Source organism: Grammomys surdaster, unplaced genomic scaffold (genome assembly GCF_004785775.1).
Source record: "Grammomys surdaster isolate TR1022 unplaced genomic scaffold, NIH_TR_1.0 237, whole genome shotgun sequence".
Lineage (NCBI taxonomy): Eukaryota > Metazoa > Chordata > Mammalia > Rodentia > Muridae > Grammomys > Grammomys surdaster.
Genome location: NW_021604682.1, coordinates 3,359,495 through 3,383,723, shown reverse-complemented (window position 1 = coordinate 3,383,723; position 24,229 = coordinate 3,359,495). Strand labels below are relative to the sequence as shown.

Here is a 24,229-nt window from a genome sequence, read left to right as displayed (position 1 = left end):
AAGCTTCTTACATTATCATCCAATTTCGCGGCCTCCCTCATCCCCTCCCACACACACACATAAAAAATATGTATGTGTTTGTTGGGTGAGAGGAAATAGATTATACAATTTGCGCATTGCCATACCACTGTCGATCTCTCTGGACAGCACTCTTAGTGGCTATTAGAACAAAAAAGAGTCCAGCAGAGAGAAAGAAATCCTGTCTACAACAACTTACGTGTGCAAACTGTTCCGTGTCCACAGGCCTGGCACAGAGCAGTCCTGCCTTCAGCAGGCTGTGACGCTCGCTGGGCAGCAACCCTATGTTTGCAGTGTTTGTTTCTGTAGTGGGGCTCTGTTTCCTGATTGGGCGCTGCTGCATCTGCTTTCCTTGTTGGTCGTCTCCATAAGACATCACAGAAGCCATTAGAACGCCCAAGGCTCAACACAAATTAATCCCATTCCCTGAGAGTACAGTGACCCCTGAACTCATGAAGTCAGGGCCACCCACATCTGTGTGAAGAAGCTATGGGGTCAACTTTGTTTCGGAGTGGCGCTCAGAATACCTTACAGCGAGGACTATTTTGCATTCTACGGTTAGGTGATGACATAAGAGCATAAAACAATAGTACAAAAGAAACTCACATCAAAGTAGGGATGGCAAGATATGTTAAAACCTAGAAGTTTCTCAATGCATTCTATAATGTCCACTTACCAATATCATGCTTTAACATTGGTAATTAGGACATTCATCTTAAGTGCGAGCAACAGTCTCATAGAGTAACAAATCCTAGGAATTTTCTTGGTGCAAAGTCATCAACTCTATGCTCAGTGTCAGTGGGGACTATTGTTCACCCTCTCATTTGATGGTGGAAATGTAAAATGAGAAGAACAAAGTGAAATTTTATTTTAGAAGCCTAGGTTTGGGATATGAGGGCTATCCCAAGTGACTGTGACCGGTGACCCCGCTAATTGTCAAGTGGATTCCACAGGTCTATGGGCTCAGAGGGCGTTCCCTTCTTTCTTACTACTCCATGTCCTTCAGATATGAAGCAGAAAAAGCAAAAAGAAAAAAATAGAAAAATAAGTATATGCATTCGTATATTAGTATAGTTTTATTCAAGTGCACTGGGTAGTGTATTTCTGATAAATTACCTTAGAGATGACTTAACTGTTAAAAATTATGGTGAAATTTCCTTTCACTTGTAGCTGTGATTTTTTTCCAGGCCCCATTCTGAATGATAAATGCAGCTTTAATCTATTAATTTATGCAAAAACAATTACTTGGGTCTGTGCCACGACAAAATGCATAGTGCCAGTGACTTGCCAGTGACATGCATCTCTCACAGATCTGACCTCTGGAGTCTGAGGACAAGGCTCTGGCAGGTCCATTCTGGCAAAGGTGCATCCACTCCTATTTGGCACTTCTGTGCTGTGCTCTTATGAGCTGGCAGAAGCCCAGGTTTCTTCTAGAGCTTTTGAATGTTTCTTTGGGTTTGGAGATGGTTCTTCCTGTACAGTCGAGGCTGTCCTCGACCTCTTACCCTCCTGAGTCTATCTAGCGATGCTGAGATGACAGACCAGCCTCTTCATGGTCTCTTGTGTCTTCTTTATTTTGGACAAAAATCTCACTGATAGATACTGTACCTTTATCAAGGCACTAGTCCCCAAAGCTATATACATTATTGCTTTTGGGTTAGGATTTTTATATACGACCTTGGATCTACACACATTCATAGCACGGCAGGCAGTGAATCTCCAGTTTGGAATAAGAAGACATTGAAAAGACAAAAAGATGTATAGGTTCAACCCAATTGTATTCTCCTTCTGTATTTCTAATCGTGTATCAATACAGTATCAATCCCTCGCCAGGCGGTGGTGGTGCACGCCTTTAACCCCAGCACTTGGGAGGCAGAGGCAGGTGGATTTCTGAGTTCGAGGCCAGCCTGGTCTACAGAGTGAGTCCCAGGACAGACAGGACTACACAGAGAAACCCTGTCTCAAAAAACCAAAAAAAAAAAAAAAAAGAAAAGAAAAAGAAAAGAAAAAAAGAAAATTCCTCTTCTGCAATTGTCTATTGAGGTTATCTTTCTGAAATGAACTAGATTTTAAGAAAGGAGATTAAATGATAAAGGCTCTCCACTTCTGTTTCTCATTTTTGTTTTCCAACATTTGTTAGAGCAGTTCGTCTCTCTACAAGGACCTGAGGGTAAAGAAAGACCACGCCTATACCATGTAAAGTGTCACTCCAGGAGACATCATAGATAATTTTTCTTTCATTTTCAGGCCGAGCAGGACAATGGCCACCCGCTGCCTGCCTTTGCTAGTCTCCACATCGAAATCCTGGACGAAAACAACCAGAGTCCATACTTCACAATGCCCAGCTATCAAGGATACATCCTGGAATCCGCCCCAGTGGGAGCCACCATTTCTGAGAGCCTAAACTTAACCACCCCTCTGAGAATTGTAGCTCTGGACAAAGACATAGAAGACGTGAGTTCCATGACCATCTTTGCAATTACTTGTTGATATTATTTTCTGTGTTTATCCTAAGAAGTACAAAGTAATAGCTATACAAAGTACAAAGCAAAGAAAAAAACAAAGTCAGCATAGTAAATCTTAGTGCTATCGTTGAATTCTATGTCAGGGGCATTTTTTTTAAAGGCATGTTTAGTTTAATAGCTGTTCTTCAGTATAGCTGTCCGACCCATGAAAGCCAATGGATTGTTCACTTGGTGCTTACTAAATCACCGGGGTGATCTTTTGTGTTAATATAAACTGAAAGCTGATACATTATGGGGGAAAATAATGGCATCAAAAAGTGTATATAAAATCATACAAGCAGGAATAAGGAGGGGGGTGCTTCCTGGCAATTGTGAAGATCTCAAATCAGAATCTGAGTACCCACATAAAGAAAGTCTAGCCAGTAAGTAGCTCCAGACCAGCTATAAGGTGTAGCAGAGGTACCAGATTTTGACCTCTGTCCTTTGTGTGTGTGTCTGCATACCCATACACGGGTATATGTTCATGTATACCACACATACACAGAAGCAAGTGTATTTCTACACTATACACATGCATCACTCATGTACACACTCCACATACACACACCACTCACACATGGCACACATACATACACACACACATACACACACATATAATGTACACAGACAGACACAAATGAATAAAAACAACCAAAAAAGTAAAAACAAAAAGTAGTAATTAATCATTTAATAAAACCTATTTCTGAAAGCAGTCCCCTTTGGCATCTTGGGATTTTCTTCCATTGTAGTGGCATGTTACTAAAGTAGAACCTTGGAAGTTATAGACCCAGACTTACTTCAGCTTGTGGCTGGTGAGGTTTCTATCCCTGCAGGTCACATATAACTGACTCTGGTCTTCTAGTATTGACCCTGTTGTTATGAGTAGAAAACCATCCAGCTAGGCAAAATGAGAGTGATTTATTCCATTGGCCACAGAGATTTGACATGAAGGCTGGACAGAAAATCTATGACAGGCAACCCCAAGTCCTCCAGGAATGTATGGAGGGAGAGGCAGAGCAAAGACATCATATTTTATAGCAGAAATGAATGTGACACCTTGGTAGCCAAAAGTCTAATACAATACTAACAACGATAGCATGCTACCTACCAGTGGAATTCGGGAGCGCAGCATAGTCCTGAGGAAGTATGAGGCCCCAGAGCTGTCCTGATTCCCTAATCCACTTTGAGCTCTCTATCCCTCCATTCCTCCATCTCTATGTCACAAGCCCTGGATGACAGGCCTATACTACAACACTTGGCTTTAATTTTTCAAAATTTTAATTGACAAATATAAACATCACATTTTTTTTTTTGGCTAAATGGACTGCACTGCTCTAGAATGTCCTTAAAATTTTTCATTGCACCAGAGGTTTGTCACTGCTGTCACAAGAAAACACACGCAGGTTCCTTGGAGACTCCTGTGCCCCCACCTCCCTCCATACACCTCTTCCTCCTAAGTGTTCTCTTCTGCTCTCTTTGTCTTTACACTTGCCTTCTGACCCTTGTCTAGATTCTTGGTCCTTCTTTGTTTCTTCTACTTTAAAAAAATGTATTGATTTACTTATTTATTTATTTATTTACATCCTAAATGCTGGGTCCCTCCCAGCCCCTCTCACAGAGTCCTTCCCCCATCTCCATTCCCCTTCTCCTCTAAGAGGGGGGCAGCAACCTGCCCTGGATATCCCCCACCCTGGCACATCAAGTCTCTGCAGGGTTAGGTGCATCCTCTCCTACTGAAGCAAGACAAGGCAGCCCTGTTGGGAACTTATGTGCATTTATGGGAACAAAAAAAATCACAAAACAGATATTAATATGTTTGAAGATAGATATTGTCTGTCTAAATCATCTGGTTCTTTTCTTCTAAATATCTTTATTTTTATTTTTTACTTTTTATTCTGTAATCTGTTTTTTACAGTCCAGTCATTATCTTCCTCCAGGTCTGCCCTCTAACTGTCTGTCATCCCACACTTCCTACCTAGTCTCCAAAAGGATATCCCCATCCCCCAACCCCACCCCACCAGACCTCCCTACTACCTGAAGCCTCAAGTCTCTCAGGGGTTAGGTGCATCGTCTCTAACTGAGGCCAGGCCAGCTGGTCCTCTGCTGTATATGTGCTTGGCATATGCTGCCTGGTTGGTGGCTCAGTGTCTGAGAGATCTTGGGGGTCCAGGTCAATTGAGAATGCTGGTCTTCCTATGAGGTTACCCTCCTCCTCAGCTTCTTGCAGCTTTTCCCCAATTCGACAACAGGGGTCCCCGGCTTTTATCCATTGGTTGGGTACTTGTATCTGTGTCTGACTCTTTGAGCTGCTTGTTGGGTCTCTTAGAGGACAGCCGTTAGGCTTCTGTCTGTAAGCACACAACAGCATCAGAAATAGTGTCAGGCCTTGGAGCCACCCCTTGAGCTGGATCCCAATTTGGGCCTGTCACTGGACCTCCTTTCCCTCAGGCTCTTCTCCATTTTTGCCCCTGTAGTCCAAACATCTTTTTAAACAAGAAACTAGTTTTGCTAGCAGTTTCTAATATCTATACTAAATATGTATAGTTTCTATAGTGTGTGTGTGTGTGTGTGTGTGTGTGTGTGTGTTACTTCAAATTACCATCAAAATCTCTACTACCCAGTAAGATATTACACTGAGAGGGGCTATAATTAGTGAGAATAGTCAGCAAGGGGCCAGGGTCTAATAAGACCTACAGAAATGAGTGACCTCAAGTAGATGCTACCAATATAAACAGAGATTGGCCTCAAGCAAGAGAAGCCAGAGCTCAGTGCAGGAGTAAATCCCTTTGGGCTGCTTCAGAAATAGCCAAGGCTATGGGCACACACCGATGGTCCAGCCACCTGTATTTATTCCTAGGGATGTTGAATTTGAATTCTTCCTCCTACCAAGAAAAAGTGAGGTAAGATTTTACGAAACAAGAGCCAAGTGTGCTGAGTTACTGTGTCATTCATAATATGGACCAAGGGTTTAAATGTATCCTCAGCATCACTATAAGACTGAAAAGTTACTAAGTAGCACACCCTTGTACCAGTCTATACTTTTCACAGACCAGTGTGTACACATACACGAAACACTGACTTAACATAATTTAACAGTCTTCTTGCCAGTGTAGTTTTTAAATGGTTCTTTCTGTAAGAACAAGGTGAAGTGCTCAAGGGTTACAGCAAACAACCTGAGACCACCATGCTTCAAGGGGCAGAGGCAGGAAAAGCTGGGTGTTGAATTTCTCTGTAGGGTGAGAATCAACAGATATAATTCATTGGCTTGTTTAAGGATGGTGAATCACCAACAACTCGATATATGAGTGTTGATGTTTTACAATACTTAATCTATTTTAAGGTATCTTGTACTTATAAGTAGATAGTTATAAAATATAATTCTATCATAGTTATGTCAAAGGTCTAAGGGAAAATGATTGTCTATCTTATGGACAATATTGTTAGTTTAAGTGTACTTCATCTCTCTGCTTTGTTATTGTGTATTTGCAAGCATTTGTTGGGCATGTTGACCTTTAAGTTTACCATGTTTATTTCATGTTTAATTCACATATAGGTACCACCTGGTGGAGTTCCTGTAGGTACCTGGTTGTTGGGTTTGTGGTTGCCATTTGCTGTGAATCATTTCTAGTTCTCTCTCTTTGCCAATAAAACGTTATTATCACTTACTAATATAAGTGATAATTTAGTGAACAAATACTCTGTTAAAATGTTATTTAAACAGTAGTGGTTTCTTAGTCCCCGACAGACATTGGTAACTCATCATGGCATTTCTTTCCTAAAAAGTTCAAAATTTGAGATGGAGTAGGTATTGATCTAGGTACTTTAGGACTCTCCAACTCATTTATTAAAACTGACAAGTTAGATTCAATTTTCTCATTTACTGTCATTCTTTGCCATGTGCGTATATGCACATGACTATGCATACATGTATATGGACACATATATAGATATGCGTTATGTGCACATATGCAAACATGCATGTCATCTTGCATGCCTGTGGTATCATTTTGATTCATTTACATGTCTGTTTTCAAATCTTATGAACCATCATGTGAACACAGGTCTATACAATGAAGGTTTATTTGACATTTTATTTTACATTCAAATACTTGTTAATCACTTTTGTACATACATTTGCTTTTGTATTGATTTTTTTCCTATTTCTGTGAGTGAATTGGAGTTTATTTTACCCTATACCAAGCAGTTTACAAAGCAATACACTAATAAATCATTTTTTGGTGTATACTGCCAGGGTGTTTTGGGGTAAAATAAATCGTATATTGTGTGACAGAAGAAAATATTTTTATTAATAAATTCTCTATATTTAACAAACTGAAGTTCATTTTAAAGTCATGCCTGCTATATGAACTCTACTAGCCTTTTGGAAAATTAAGGTCAGAGTATCATGTCTATGCATAAAATCTTCTGGCTATGTAGGAAAATATGTCCTCACATCTTACTTTGTGAAGTAAGAGTCTAGCTTCTTATGGAGTCCAAGGAATTGCAAACACACAAATATTCCCTGATCTTGACTCTGTAACTAACTATAGGAACATGCAAGAATGCTTATAAAATCCAAACTGGGACATCGTAGCACAGATTGTCAAAGGAAGGTCTGAATTTTATGAGAAAAGGGGTATTTGATTTAAAGTAGAAATGATTTCTTGGCATATTAAAAAATGTTGCTGGTCAAGAAAGGTGAAGCTAGGAGCTATAAAATTCCTAAAGCATTAATGCTGTTTGTGTTGACACACATACACCAAAACCTGTAACTGAAATCATATGACATTTTTATTCAAGATATCAAAAACATAACTTATTTTATAATTCAGCATTCACCTTAAAATCAACCGAAAATGTTACTGGGTAAGTGACAATTTGCTCAGTATTTCCAAATCTGCCCTAAATGTTTGTTTCTAAATGTATTTAGCCATAGTATTTACACACCTTTTATAGAGATATAAAAGATTCCTGTTGTAAATAAACATAAATATTAAGGAAACTCTATTTTAGTAAGAGAGTAACTGAGAAACAGGCAATGTGAATGGAAGTGTGCCCCTGTGACGTTATAGGTCCATGTAAGGCGGTAATAGCCGGTTCTATGAGATGCTGTATTCATCTAGGGTTAGTTTCTAGTTAAAGACTCAAGACACTGATACACAGAGATGATCAGAATCTCATGTTACTGTCTATGGAGAGGTGTGTGCTGATTTCAGATGAGTAGCATCTGACAAGGAAAATCATTGCATCCTCATACAATGAGCCAAAGAAAATGCTACCTTTTGGAATGAATTCTATTTTTACCAAAGCCACATAAGCACACCAAGGGTGACAAGTTAATATTCCTGGAAATGTATTATCACTGTGCTGACACGTGAATACAAGAATGACTGTACCTTCCAAATCGACAGTTAATGGAAGAGAGTGGATGGAAGAAAAGTCTAAGTCCAAAGAGAGAAGAGACTAATGGAAGATAGGAACCAAAGGGAAGAAGTACATAGCTATTACACAAACATTGTGTCAAAGGTCACACACCTGCGCCATAGGAGCCTGCAGTCATACGTGAAGCATGTCAGGAGGCAATATTGGTAACATACCTAGAGAACAGGAAATAATGTTCATCTTGAAATATTGCAACTCGATAACATTAAAATGAGACACTGGAAAAGTGACGGACATTCACTCATTTGTGAAACTAAGCTCAGTGTTTTTCGTCCCCTTTAAATTAATCACTGAACTTCACCAAAATTGGTAGCGCTGTCTGAGAAAAGAATTCTCAAGAATGTGGATCCAAGTTTTTTATGAATCATTTTTTTTAAATTAATATAGTTCTTCAGTCGATGTAACCTACATTCTAGACATGCCAATAACTGTGCTCAAAATACTAAAATGTAGTCAGCTAGAAGACCCCTTTAGAGACATCAGAGTATAGGGCCATGGCTTGTATGGTTTAATAGATTTGATTATTTAAAAATCAATAGACAAAGAAAGCCAGTCTCCATAGTACTCCCACTTTATTGTTCTGAAATGAAAATAGAAAACTGATCTGAGAAGGCTGGAGAGATGGCTCAGCGGTTAAAAGCACTGACTGCTCTTCCAGAGGTCCTGAGTTCAATTCCCAGCAGCTACCTAATAGCTCACAACCATCTGCAGTGAGATCCTATGCCCTCTTTGGTGTGTCAAAAGTGAACACAGACAAACCTGAAGACACACAGTGGTGCAATATCAAATGAATAGCATTCATTTCAAAAGTATTGGAGATACACATCACTATACAGGGGGAAAAACATCTACTGAAGAAAGCGTGTTCTATTCAAAGTGTGTGCACTTTCAGGTGGTAGTTATTTTTCTCTTTCTACGTAGAAAACTTAAAATACAAGCTCTTACCTTTCCCTAAATTACACTGGATAATCCCTTGCCCCATCCTCTGTGATCAATATTTAATAAAGGACGTAGAAAAGTGTTCTTAAGACATGTTTCCTATCATACTGACAGTATTTTAAAGGGAGTGGCATTCTGTAAACATATTCATCTCCCATATCACCCATTTTCATAAGTGGGCAGAGCAGTGGATTCTCCAGGTCCCTTTGGATTCTCCCCCAGCTGCCTGTATTCTTTCCAGTTCACTGTGAAAAGCAGCAACCCAAGTTCCTTACCAGTCCCTTCTCCAAACAGCGGGGAATAATGTCTTACCATTGAGAGGAGGATAAGCAAAACTGGGAAGATTTTTTTCAGTGCTATGTTAACTATCTTCATTCTGGATTAAAAAAAAAATGTCCCCTATAGTACAATTTTCCCTGGGCTCTTTGACAGGGACGAGTGTTAAGTTTATATATATGTCCTAGCAAATCATCTGAAATGTTTTAATTAGAATATTGTGTTTTTCTTTGAAGAACTTTACAGTATTTAAATGAAGCTGGAAAAAGCAGGCCTAATATTTATGGGTAATGAATAATTCATCACCAATTTTATTCCTGTTTTACATTAAAAGTGAGAGGCATAGAGTACTGTGCATACATTCAGTTTATTACAACAAATGAAGTGACTGTGAGATTTTACAGCAGAGATTCTAGGCTCCCATTTTCCTTCTTATTTTTTCTCACATTTCGAATCCAATAAAGCATAAGAAATTTGATATTAAATGACCGAGAGAAGTACATTCAATTAGCTTGTTTCCTGCTCTTCCCTCCTGTTGTCTCTCGCTTTACCCCTTAATTGTGCTAACATGGATGGCTTTGGTTGCTTGTCATTACATGCCGCTTGAATGTCTCTTTCTTTAAGGATGTTTCATATAGTGACAAGTACTTTGTACTAAATTTCAAAGCTTAAGTTTCAGACAATAGACTAAAAATTCATTGTGTGTTAATCCTTTTTTTAAATGATGTCTTTTTCTTTCAAAGACTAAAGATCCAGAGCTCCATCTTTTCCTGAATGATTACACCTTGGTCTTCACTGTGACACCCACCGGTATCACCCGCTACCTCACCTTGCTTCAACCTGTGGATAGGGAGGAACAGCAAACCTATACCTTTCTGGTAAAATATTTAATATATGTGTCTGTTACTGATATACAGCTAAGCTGAATCTGACATTAACGTTGGCAAGGTCAGTGATTTGAGGGTTAAAACATGCCATATCAGGAAGAAGAGGAAATATCAATATATTCATTTTCTTTTACTCTTTACAAATCTTCTATTAATTTATATTTATAAACTATATTAACATTTACTCCCTGGAGAAAAACATCTTCTCCAATCTTTACCCTATAGGAGTGAGTGATAAAGTGAAGCCCACGAAATAAAACATTATTTTTAACTTTTGAGGTATGGATGAATTTTCAGGCTCACTGCTGTCTGAGGCAGGTGGTTCTTAACTAGCAATGATCCTCCCTCTGGACAGCATCCGGTGATGTGCAGAGGGTGATGCTGACATACATTGCTGGAAACAATGAATGTTGTTGGACATTCAACAGTGCTTCCAGGAGCCCCAGAGAGTGTCTGTACCAGCATGTTGGTAATATTGAGACAAAGACCTTGGCTTTGACTCACTGAAGGAGGAACGAAGATCAATAGCGTGGTGGTTTGTTCCTATATGTCATGGGAGGATATAAATGCACCAAACACACATAGTCCTTAGCATCATAGAGATAGAACCAAGTTTGGCTGTATCCCTATTTCCAAATGAAGAAAAGGAGAAGAGTAGATTGTATGAAGGCACAAGTTACAGGGCTCCCTTAGGAGTTAATTCTTAAAGAGCCCATATAGTAGGCGAGTGTAGCTTCTATACTGTGCCTCATATGACCATTACAATGTAGATATATAGTAGATGGTAGAAGTTATTCAGGCAAGATGGCCTACAGAGGGCTGCAGAAGCCTGTTAAGTACTTCTTAATTATCAGTGGATGTTGATGAATCATTACGTCACCATTTTACACATTGATAGAATAAATCTTACATCACATATCTAGGGCCTTCAGTTATTTAACCAACCTAAGACCGTCGATTCAGAAAGAGGTGTCTTATATGCAAATTCTCTAATCATGGGGAAAAATTCTTCAGCTATACATTAGGCATTGAATAGAAGCTGGGACTAGGGATATACCTCAGTTGAGGGAGTACTTTCCACAGCATACAGGAGGTCTTAGGTTCAGTCTCCATCACTGCATAAATCAAATGTGGGGGGGGGGCATACCTGCCTGGCACTTACAAGATGGAAGCAGGAATATAAGAAGATCAAATTCAGAGTCATCCTCGATCCTAGTCATCCTCTATATAGAGTTTGACGTCTGCTGGAACGATAGGGATCCTGTCTCAAAAACAGCACCACCAAGAACCAAAATGTAGCTGACTTCTAAGTGATAGCAATGTCTTTGGTCCACTGTAAGCTTCTAAAACCTTCTCATATCTCATTATTTCAAAGTTATTGTATCTACACATGGGGTCCTCAGTGACTGCTTCTCTTAGTACATTAAAACATTTCCGATATTTGTAATTCACGTCTCACTGATTTGTTTTGTCGACAATGCAGTACTTTTAAATCACGTTAAAAAGGTATTAGCTTGTCAGAGTAGTTCCTTAGCTCTTGTATTTAAGCGGTGTTTCTACTGCATCCTGTTTCTCCTCAGATAACAGCATTTGATGGCGTGCAAGAAAGTGAGCCCGTCGTGGTCAATATCCGAGTGATGGATGCAAATGATAACACGCCCACCTTCCCCGAAATCTCCTATGATGTCTACGTTTACACTGACATGAGTCCTGGGGACAGTGTGATTCAGGTAAGACCGCTGGATATGAGATGTGTTTGCAGTAGGCATTTCCGGAGCATCCTGTCCTGCTCTCCCTAGGAAATAAAAATGGACTCCAGACACACGGATGGTAAAATCTTAGAAATTTCCAAATTGATGTTAGTGTTTCAAATGCCAATAAATATCTTGGGCTGTTAGGATCACTCTGGGGGTAAAAGATTTAGTGTGCAAGCCACATGACCTGTATTTAATGTCCAGAAGCCACAGTGGAAGGGTTGAATCACATCAAGAAATCCACCTGCATGCACAGATACACACATGCGCTCACACTAACAGTGAACATACACTGTAGAGAGAGAGTATGAAGTACCTAATACATACAAACAACCGTTTGACCTGCTGATACTTGGAATTATTTTTTAAGTTTAGAATACTAAGTACGATTAATGAGTGTTTCAGCACGTGATTTAAATATTCAACTTACCTTTCCCCATTGTGGAAATGGGCTAAGTGTCCTTTGTTGACATACATACACAGAAGGTTTCATTAACAAATCGTCAAATTTACCTATTAGGTATTCCATACCTCAATCAAATCAAATCATTATATCAGAGGAATTTAGACGGTAAATGGTTCCTTTGAAACATTCTAAATCAGACCAAATTGTGTTCTTGATTTGTTTTCTTTTCTGCATTTTCTATGTATTTATTTATTTATTTATTTATTTATTTGGTTTTTCGAGTCAGGGTTTCTCTGTATATCCCTGACTGTCCTGGAACTCACTCTGTAGACCAGGCCAGCCTCGAACTCAGAAATCCACCTGCCTCTGCCTCCCAAGTGCTGGGATTAAAGGCGTGCGCCACCACCGCCCGGCCTATGTTTATATTTAAACAATTACAAGCCACTGAAAACTCCTTTAGTGTTCTGATTATTTAGGATAGAAATGATTAGGACTTGATAATATCAACATATAGGGATTTTTAAGAATTGGAAGTGCAGTTGATTCTACTATTTTCCAAATCATCTGTTCAACATGTTTCCCCCCCGGGGAGCTCATTTTGCTTTAGAGTTTCTGGATGTGCATCTCAAAGGGCAAAACACTGGTAATTATCACTGCACACTCAATTCATTGGGTTCTGCTATGCAGCCATGAGGAGACCACTGACCTAAACCTTCTCCAACCCTGAGGGTTAGACCTATCAGATTAAGTCATTTTGGGCCAGGGAGGTCATGGTCCTGTATACTCATTATACAACATCTGGCAACAGAGTAGTGTACATTATTCATATGTGCTGATTAGTGGCAAAGATAAGTACGTGTTAAACGTTAGCGCATAGCTTGTCAGGAGGTATACAAGTCAGCATGTTTTGAAAACTAGCCAAATGTCTCCCCTGTGGTATTATCCTTGGCCTCACATTTAACTCCATCTCTGGCCTCCATCCCCCAGTTCCCCATCTTTGTTTCCTTGAATTGTCTCTTCCTCCTGATTTCTTCCTTTCTAGGTATGGTGTTTGTGCTTTGCTATCATCTCTGTGCCCTTCGGTGTTTTCTTTCCAAGACAGCATCCTTTAGTTCCGAGGTCAATAGTTCGCTCCTAAGAATTAAGTATCTCCCTACTTGCATCTCAGAAGCAGAGCAGTTTGTTTCCAACAGTGTGACATGGGGAGAAAATGTTTTTAACAGGATATCAGATGTCTCTGTAAGTCCACAAGAACATACAGAGGCGTGTGTGTGTATACAAACATACAAGCATGCAGGCACACACATACGTGTAGACACATGAACTTCAAAGACAAGCGCATGCATGAACACATGCATGCTGACATGCTCACTCACACTTAAGCATACACACATATACCTGTTCGTGTATACTAACATGCCTATGCCTGTGTATACATCTGCACATGCCTGGGAATGTTCACACTCAAATACCTGTGCATGCACACACACGCATCCATGATCACACAAACACACACATCTGTGAATGTTCACACTCCTCATACACATGTCTATGCATGTACATTCGCATATACAGGCACACCAGTGAATATTCATACACACACCTACACGTATTTGTACACACACATACATACACACACCTGTGTATATGTGTACATACACATACAACTGTACATGTATAAACAATCTGTGCATGATCACACACACATGCATACACACACATACCTGCCCATGTACACACACACCACACACATTATGCCCACGTACACACACATACACGCAGGTACTCACACTCTCCGTATATCTTACCTTCTATTTCATGGTCAGACTCCTTAGAAACATCTGAAACATCTTCGTTTTCGTCTTTCCTTACTGCAGATCCAAACCTTTAGAGTTCATTACCTCTTTCTCTATATTTGCTGCTACGGTGCCAGCACGTGCCAGGAAGACTTCCTGTGCACAGAATGCATGGCCTGATGAACCTACTTACGCTATTTGGGATGAATAGGAAGTGACATAGTCCTTCTTCAGTGCAATCTCGGGGCTTCTTGAGTCTTATGAAAAGAAATAATATAATAGCGTATGAGAATCTTTCTGCGGGTTCTCTGCTCCGTGAGTGATCATAACGGAAAGGCTTCCTGATCTTCACATACTTGTATGGCGCATCTTCTACTGAGGGATTAGTTCTGGCTCATTTATTTTCAGAGGAGACCTGTAATTAGTCCATTTGCATATCCATAGTACCTGTGTGTGATAGTTGATTAACAGAGTAGGTGTTGAATATATGTATTTGAGACAAAAGAAAAGACTGACGGAAACCAGCATCTGGGAATGGTGATGCAAGGTGAGGATGTGTAAGTGCCCTTTACGTCTATTCAATCCATGGACAGGGCACATTTCTTTTTAAAGAGACATCTTTCAAAGGTAGCAGATAAGAGAATGACAATTATTTTCATGTTTTTATTTAATTAGACCCGATTCTCATCTCTATAATGATGTAATTAGAAATAAAAGTAAGTTTATATAGAAAACCATCCAGCAGGGACTGGGAGAGTTTAACTAAGAAAACGATAGTAATTATATGGTGAAGCATAGCTCAAAAATGTTTGCCCTCAGGGATCAAAAGCTTATTTCCGGCATTTGAGGTCTACAAAAGTTAATTTCCCTTATGTATCTGTTTCTAAAACAGATCTTGCTTTGCATTTAAAGATTTATATTGTGTGTATTTCCCTGAACTGTGGAGATTAGGAAGACAGACTTGTTTATGTCTGTATGCCTTCAAGTTTTTTTTTAATTATTTAAAAGCCAGGAATTTAAGGTTCGTAATTAGTATTTCTTATGTTACTCCTGGTATGCTCTGAAAGAACTGTGTAAATCATCCAGCAAGAGACTAGAGATAAAAATGAAATTGATTTCCTAGGGAGACAAGTGTTGAAAACAAAGCAAAGGGTTTCAGAACTATAATCTGTGAATGCCATGTGGGGTTCTTTCTAACTCATTTCTGTACCCCTTATCATTGGCAACCCTGACCCGCCAAAGATCAGGAAGATGGCTTGTGGCTTAATAACGTGATGTCAAGTAAGTGACAGTCTTAGAAATAAAAGGTAACAGCAAGCATCTTCCAAAAAAAAAATGAGAGTCTTTGTAACAAGTTCTGTTATTATAATGCCAGTGTTCATATATTTTAGTGTGTTGTAGGATCCCAGGTCCACTGTTGAGTACAGTCAATGTCTTTTTATTAAGTGGTAGCTGTGCTCGCCTACAGTAAGTAGATAGGTTGCACATGACAAGGGAAATCAGAACCATCCCAACACTTTCAGTTATAAACTCCACCTATGGGTATATGTGTCTGCCTTCTTGATTGTTGTAAACAGACCAGACTGAGTCATGAACAAAGAGCCAAACTTTGAGGACTATTCTCTGAAAGGAGCTCATTAGCCTTCTATATCTAGACTGGATTATACAATAAACCCAGCTATAATTCTTTTGGTCTTTAGTCTAGGTTGGCCATGAACTCACTTAATAGCAGACTGTGCCATTGAACTCTTGATCCTCTTGGCTCTACATGCCAAATGCTGGGATTCTAGGCGGGTGCCACCATGTCGATTTCATGCTGTGCTGGAAGGCAACCCAGTGCTTTAAGCATGCTAGACAAATACTATATGAGCAAATCTATATCGATAACTCTTTATTCCATTACTTTAGTCTGTCCACTCAACTCATTGACAAAATTATCTGGATGTATCCATCCACACACATGTCTACACAGCTAGAGTGATCTGTCTGCTCTCTGTCTGCCTTTATCTCTGATCTATATGACCCAAACTTCACTCATGCCACACGCTCCAATCACATGGAACCACACATCGCATCAGACTACCGTCAAATGTCAAACTGGAAAGCATGTCTTTTAGTCCCTCACCAGTGTGACACCCGTTACAGATCAGGTAGAAAGGAGAGCTTCCTGGATGATGAGAACTTGGTGACACTGTCAGGATACTTAACACTCAGAAGGCAGGTGCAAATACGGGCTTTTGGGAGATTGATGTCATGAGCTCTTGCTCTGTGTGGCACATCCAGACACTGGTTCTACTTGGAGAGAGAGTCAAAACCTAGAAACATGAAACATTTGCTTTCTTTGTACACATTGGTTTCTTTGTACAACATCAAAACAATGTTGCCATGTTCCATCAGCACTGTTAACATGAAAGGCTTTTCTATGGTTTGACATGTCTGGTTCTCATGTGACAGCATTTCTTTGGGAGATTTACCCTTTCCCGGGGGTACCTGCCTAGAGACAAGAGTCATTCTGTTTATAGCTTTTGAATCTGCACGTGTCAGAATCCAGTACCTGGTACAAGTTCAGACTGCAGTATACATGTCACTTTTTCTGTCAGTTGGTTGGGGACGAGCTATCCTGGATAGAAAAGAAGTTTAGATTTGGCTTTGCAAATCTGAGGTTCCAAAAATAAAAAATAAAAATAAAAAATAAAAAAAAGGAAGAGATCCTGGTATAGGCAAGCTGTTGATGCTCATGAGGGGGGTTGGATAAAAGTTTCCTTTGGCAACTTATTTAATATAATAAAAGTGGAAGCTGAATGTGAGAGAATTAAATAGTGTTAGAGCACTTCCAGTCCCTATCTCCTATCTCAGAGCCTGACATTTTGTGAATCAGTGAAACTCTAATACATGATTCTGAAATTGCCAGAGAAAATAAAGTAGACACTTAAAACACCCCACAGTGTAAATGTCTTCTCATGATATCAGTCCTTGCTTTTTCTTTCCCCTAAAAGTTCCTGAGAAATGAATGGCACATGCTACTGATGCTGAGCCATCTAACTGAGGGTTATGCGTTGTTACCCACATACTCTAAGGAGGGGGCTCATCATCTTCGATTGTCTGACTAAATGGTTGAGACACAGTCAGTAGCCTGGTTATATTTTTTAAGGACTCAGTTTGTCTGATCAACAGAAATTATGTTGGATCCAGAGACTCCCAACTTTGAGAATCCTGGTGTGTCAGACCCAGGGCCAAGTTTACATAGCTTCAAGAGAGGACCTAACACTGGAAATCTCGTATTTTACAGCTATAGGACCTCTAGGGTTCGCTCTCTAGTTCTTCTAAGATGTATGCACACAGAATGTGTTACCTAAGGTATTTCTTATCGTTTTTATCGCCACAAAATTAAGTCTGAGGAGTTTAAGAGTAGCCAGCAAAGCAGAGGCTACTCCCATAATGCATTTCAGCTGGAAAACAGCTGGAATATCCTGTAGTAAACACTCTATCAATCTCAGACAGCTTTCCCTTGTTATTCTAGCATCCACTTTTCACTGAAAAGAACTTTTTGTCTTCTATTCGTTATAGTTTTTAATCAGTATTGGCAGAACCCCTCAGTGTTTGTTTCCTAAGCCCAGTATCCATTCTTCCCCTGGTAACTCATTCTCTGTGATAATTGTCTATCTTATGAGACTTAGTGATGTCCCAGTTCACGTTTCTGTCCTGGGGATCAGCGTGTACTCAGGTTTGATATTGTTACCTACATCAGAAAAAAGGAATCCTTTATTACAATGAAGAGCAGAAGAAGATTTGTGTTAGATACTTAGCACAACAGTCTCTAATTATTTAACATACCACGTGATTTTCTTGGCTTTTCCATTAAGATGAATTTTAAAGTATTTCTCAGGTGATTCTGGTGTTGGCTAGTTGGCTGGGCTAACCAGACACCATCTTGCACGTATAAAATTTTATTATCCAGGGAACCAGAGGATCAGTACCATTAGACTAGCCATTTGCGACTGAGGAAGAAGCTTGGTGTGGAATTGTCTAAGCCACACCAGAGGTGTCTGCACCAGTGAGCACATCCCACTGCAAAGCTCATCGGAAAGGTGGAGATGGCTGTTTCTCCTTCCAGGAAGCATCAGCCTTCTGCCACCAAATGCTTGCAAACTGTGAACTTGCTTCTTGCTGCTTCCCACTGCTCTTTCATGAGGAAGAGCCCACTCTCATGTGTTCTAGCTTGCTGAGAATTTATCACGAACTGAATACTGAGTTACAGTAACTAATATTCCTATATTTATTGAAGTTATGTACAATGTTAGAATATTTCCTGAGATTTAACTTTTAGTGTATTTTTGCTGGGTAGTTGGTTAAAGGGAAAGGTTGATTTTTTTATGCCCCCAACAACTTTGAATATGTTTTGCTTCTGGCCTTTATTGCTTTTAAAAAGTAGTCTATCACACAACATACGTTATTTTTTTTGTAAATTAAAATTTCATCCTTCTTGCTTTCAGAACATTCTCTTTATTTCCCCATAACCTACAAATTACGGATCCATCTGTGTTTTTATATTTTTGGGAATACTTAAATATTTGAATATTCATCGCTGTTTTGTTTTGTTTTGCTGAGCTCAATTCATTGAAATGCCTCTGATACACTGTTACATGGATCCCTGGGCTCTGCCTCTGGACTGGTGAGCCAAGATTTAGCAAGAGTCCTAGCTCAGAGAGACATTCCATTCTGGAAATCTGATGGAGTTCTTCCACCTCTGCCCCACCCCCACCCTGTCCCCTGGTCAAGAATCCCCTACCTTTCATATCTCCAGTTAATAAATTTACAACTTTTCCCCTTTTCGCTGTGCTCTTCAACTCTAAATTCCTTCTGGATATCTCTGGAGCTGAGCTGAGCTGAGCTGAGCTGAGCTGAGCTGAGCTGAGCTGAGCTGAGCTGAGCTGAGCTGGCCTTCTCTTACCAATTATGGAAGTCTCCACTATAGCCCCAAGTATTCTGAGTAAAGATTTCCAAGCCATTGTAACATATGGCATAGATTCGTTTTGCTCAATAACTTCTGATATATTATTTGTTCATCTTTATATGTTTAAATTGAATGTTTTAGTCACACTAGAGTTTTAATTTTGACCCATCATGTTTATTATATATAAGATATTTATATATACCAGAACTTCATCTGCTTGGCCTCGCTTCTGTAACTCTTGATGTCTTCACAGTTTAGCTATCAGTTCTTATTTTCAGACTTTAATTTCATTTCTCATGTGAAGTTTCTGGTTCTGCTTTACTTTGGGTCAAGGGGTCTTTTCACTCATCTTTTGGAAAGAGGGGTTCATCTGATATCACAAAACACCATGGCCCAAAGTCCTGTTTCCAGCAGGTCTCTCTTTCCTGTAAAACATTCATTTGAAGTGGGAGGTAACCATCAGTCAGGATGGAAAGGAAGGAACAACATTTTGAAGATGGGATGTACTTGAGAAGGAAAAGATACAGAATATTACTGTACTCCTGTTTCAATGAGGAAAAGAAACTTTTTACTGATGCAATCAGAATGGATATTTGCATGGGTTGTGTATATAAATAGATTTAGGAGGAAAAATTCTGTTTTGAGGTAACTACAACCTAGTATATTAATTTTATGACTCAAACTCTATATTAGGTGGTAATATATACCTAGAAAACTATATAACAGTAGAGTGTTGGCATACAATATCTTGCTCTGTTTAATTAAAATAAACAAAGAAAATACTGTCTGAGAAAATTAGAACATCGCAAATTCTTTCATATAAAGACAATCCTGTGACCTATGATATTATCCTTGAAGAACTATTTTCTTGTTTTCTTACAAACAGACCAAACACACAGAAAAAAAATGGGGAAAACATGCAAAACAGAAAATGAGGGCCTCAGCATGACCTGGCTGGAAGCAGACTGAAACACAGTCCAATTTCTTTGTCTACCTGTTTTTTGTGTTCTTTTGTGTGATTCAAATCTGTTTCCTGTTGAGATTCAAATAAACGACATGCAGAGAGAATCTAAAATTCTAAATGAAGAAGAAGCCTCCTCAGTGAATATATATATATACATTATATAAATATATATAATATATATGATATATATTATAAATATATTTGTATAATATATTATATAAATAATATATATATATTATTTATATATTATATAAATATATATTTATATTATATATATATTCAGACAACTATAATATAGAATACAAAGGTAGACAGAAAATAAGTCTTCATTCTTTGTTGTTTGCTTACTGTTTATAATTTGGTCCAAACTCTTCATCCCCACACCTACTCTGTTACCTGAATCAGGTGTGCAAAATTTTAGTTCATAATCTAGAGTATACAAGAGGGTCTGTCCGTAATTTCATCATCAGAAGTAAATCCTATGGGAACTAGACAGATGCCTCAGCACTTGAGAGCACTTACTGTTCTTACTGGAGACTCAGATCCAGTTCCCAGCACCTACATGGCGGCTTATGAGTCCAATTCCAAGGTATCTGTTACCCTCTTCTGGCCTTCAAGGTACCATGCATGCATGCAGTACACGCATGCACACACACACACACAATATGGAAGATATATATATTATATATAACATATACATACATATATATATATATATGAAAACACTGAGAAGATAAAAATACATTGAAATCTGATTTAAAATGTCCCACATGTATCAATGAAAAGACTCAGCCAGTAATAGCATCTGCCATCAAACAGAGAACAGGATTCCATCTATAGAAAACACACGGTGGAAGAAGCAAACCAAATCCTAAAGGCTGTCCTCAGACCCCCACAAGCATGTCACTGTACACACACTCCACACACATATGTTCATATTCACATATACATTAAACATAAAATGTAAAAATACGCGCTAATACAGTTCCCTTCTATCGTTTACCTCTTGCAAGCATACTTTCTAACAAAACGTATGACGATTTACCCAGCCTTCCCAACCCTAAACACCAAAAACAACCACAGTGGAGGAAACAGGATGGAGGTCTCTCTGCAGGTTGCACCTGTCACATGAGGCTTTTGTGTATTGCACATGTCCCATGAATCAATCCTGTCCCCTTTGAGCTCTGGCCGAGAGGTTTTCAAAGACTTACTGCAGTCTAGGGAGTGCTTCATCAGCATGCTGGCAGTAGCCTCTGTAGTTTTACTGTGAGCTTGAATTTTCAATTCTTTGCCAGACTCCCTGAAAGTGTTCACTGCTGTCACCTGTTACTTATTGACAGAGATAAGTCTTTAGAAATGTTCTGTTCCTCAGGCTGGCCTCGAACTCATGATCCTCCTGCCTCTGCCTCCTTTAGCAAATCCTACCAGCGTGTGCCACCACAACCCTCATAGAAGCAGGGGAACAGGGAGGGGAAATGAGCCGGGCAGTGGTGGCGCACGCCTTTAATCTCAGCACTTCGGAGGCAGAGGCAGGCGGATTTCTGAGTTCGAGGCCAGCCTGGTCTACAGAGTGAGTTCCAGGACAGCCAGGACTACACAGAGAAACCCTGTCTCGAAAAACCAAAAAAAAAAAAAAAAAAAAGGAAAGAACTACTCCGTTTGATGTTTGTCATCGTGCAAACACAATAGTATGCATGAGCATCCAACACAAGGCAAAAGCAAGTGTGGCATACTCACATGTGAGCCTGTGCCAGCGAGCACGTAAGGGTGACAACATGGAATATGCACAAGCAATAGACATCAGTCTGGCAGTGTTGGGTATTCACATCTGCATCGCTCACCTGCGGCAACGCTCTATGTGATAAGTATCGTGGCTCCACCGTCACGGACTACCTAGCTCCATTGTAATCTCCCAGAATCACCTTCACCTGCGCAGCGCTTCTGTGTATTGCGCATATAATTTCCAATCCGCACACAGAGCACAATGGTGCTTTACCCTTGTCCTTTACCCATTCCCGCTCGCCATACTCTTGCTCATCTTTCAGATACTGTTGGAAGTATAATCCATCCCTAAGAAACTTTGTATCGGCACTGTCACCTGTTAGCTGTTTATTGTGTTTCTTTTAAAATACGTCAATATGGATTGATTTGTTTCTTTTTGTGAGGTTTTTTTTCTCATCTGACAGCAAATTCCTCAGGCACAGGACCCTGCATCATTTGTGAACTTTTGTGTTTCAGCTTTTGCATAGCTGCGACCGCGTTGTCTTGTAGCTTTGCGGTATTTGTCACTCATTCTGAAATGAACGCTTCCTCCATAAGATGACTCTCAATCGAGATTAGAATCTGATTCGGTTATCAGCCTCAACAATGTGGCCCTGTGTAGCATACTTTTCTAATTCTCTTCCTATGTAATCATGGAGTATTTTTCAGAATTATGGAACCCAAGTTTATATGTTTTAGGATGTGATCCATCTACAGTGTATTCTGTAAATTTATCTTCATCATAGAAAGAGCCATAACTGAGCATTAGTGGACAGATGTTGTAATAAATATCACCAAAATTTAACCAAAAGGCTCTATTATTTTCTGTACACCTGGCTCAAATAGTCAACTTGGGTAGCAAAAATCATATTGGCAGACAATATAAAAAGGAAAGCACCTTAAAAAGTATTCGACTTAAAATTCAGATAAGAGTAATTTTCAAATATAAAAATTAGTACATAGAAAAAGTCCACCATTTCTTTTTCATCACCCACTTAACCTTAGATGGTCAGATAACATCGTGATCACATTTACCATGCACCAACACCTAAGGACACAGTCGTTCTACACAAAGACTGGGGCACAAGTTGAGAACATAACAATTAAGAAGTGTTGAGTCACAGTTGGATATTTCTAAGTTTGTGGCCTCTGGTTCAAGGAATTGAAATAAAAGCCCACATATATTTGAAAAAGTAGAAAGGAAACTTTATCTAAAGCATAACAATAGGAAAAAAACAAGCATATAATGCAAGAAAGAAAGCAGCAATGTGGTGAAGATGCTCAGACCTGTGACTATTGTTTGGGCTTTCCTCTTCAGGGACTCAGGAGGAGAAACCTGATGCTAGGGGCAGAGTTTGGAAGATTCTTGGTCTTGATCAACATATTAAGCTATTTATTGCCTGTGTTCTTTCTCATGATGCATATCATTTTAATCATATAGACATCAAATTATAGGGATAAGATTAGGTTCAGTGGAAGACACAGTTTTGACTTATGTCTCCTGTACCCCAAACCAGTTCAGGCCAGATTTGATTTTCTGATCTTCAGAGTATGAGGGGAATATAATCAAGAGAGGGACCTGAAGTTACTAGGGTCTTATTTGGAGAGGCAGGGGGAATGCATTCTGCCTGAAGGTGAGGAGCCAGGGTGTCAAATGTATTATTGGAAGAGAGGGGTATGCCTGGCACAAACCAAGAAGGGTTCCGTATTACTAAATTATTCCTCATGCTAATATGCCTTATGCACAGTTATAAAACTCTTTTCATATAAAATTTAGGATTGTTATTTATAAAATGACATACTTTCAGGTTCAATTCTTTTTCTTTCTTTTTTTTTTTTTTTTGACGGTAGAGTTCTGATGCATGTATCAAGAAATTTCAGTGTCAAATTCAGCCTTGGGTATAACTGTATATGAGACCGTCGGTATTGATGATAGTTCTCTTTATTTCCTGGACCTGCTTTATCTGGGTGGAAGTTTATCTTAGCTCAAGGCAGACAAGACCAGCATAAATGTCCATGATTCCAAGGACCAGCCTCACTACAGTGGCTTATAGGAGCTGAGTGTTAACATCACACACACACACACACATACACACACACGCACACACACTCATGCGCGAGCATGGATTGGGAAGGGATAAACTATTCAACAACAACAAAACAAAAACAAACAAACAAACAAACAAACAAAAGCCAAAACAAAAACCAGGGTCTCTCACTGAAGTCAACCCAGGATGCCCAGAAAGATATAGCATCAGTGGTCAAATCAGGCTGGGGACCTATGAAATCCATACACTTTAAAAATACCAGGATGGAATAATGGAAGGGTATGGTTAAACTTCATGATAAGAACTGTAATACAGTACAGAAATGAAATAAATAGTTCAGTGCCTGTTATTTAGCTATTAAAATGCTAAGTTAAAGCTATTAACACATTAAAAAGATGTTTAATTTTCGCTTCATCATAGATATTACACTACCTTCTTCCAGTAGTCAGCCCTTTCCCCATCTACTTTTAGCTTGTGAGG

At 39.3% G+C, this 24,229-nt stretch overlaps 1 protein-coding gene across 1 annotated transcript in view; it reads left to right on the top strand.

Moving 5' to 3' along the window:
* The window catches only part of Pcdh15 (protocadherin related 15), a 537,968-nt gene that overhangs the window by 240,053 nt on the left and 273,686 nt on the right, over nucleotides 1-24,229 (top strand). Inside the window, exons 9-11 of the mRNA XM_028773900.1 lie at nucleotides 2,266-2,472; nucleotides 9,923-10,057; nucleotides 11,647-11,796. Of these exons, the coding sequence (XP_028629733.1) occupies nucleotides 2,266-2,472; nucleotides 9,923-10,057; nucleotides 11,647-11,796 (492 nt within the window). The remainder of the gene's footprint in view (nucleotides 1-2,265; nucleotides 2,473-9,922; nucleotides 10,058-11,646; nucleotides 11,797-24,229) is intronic.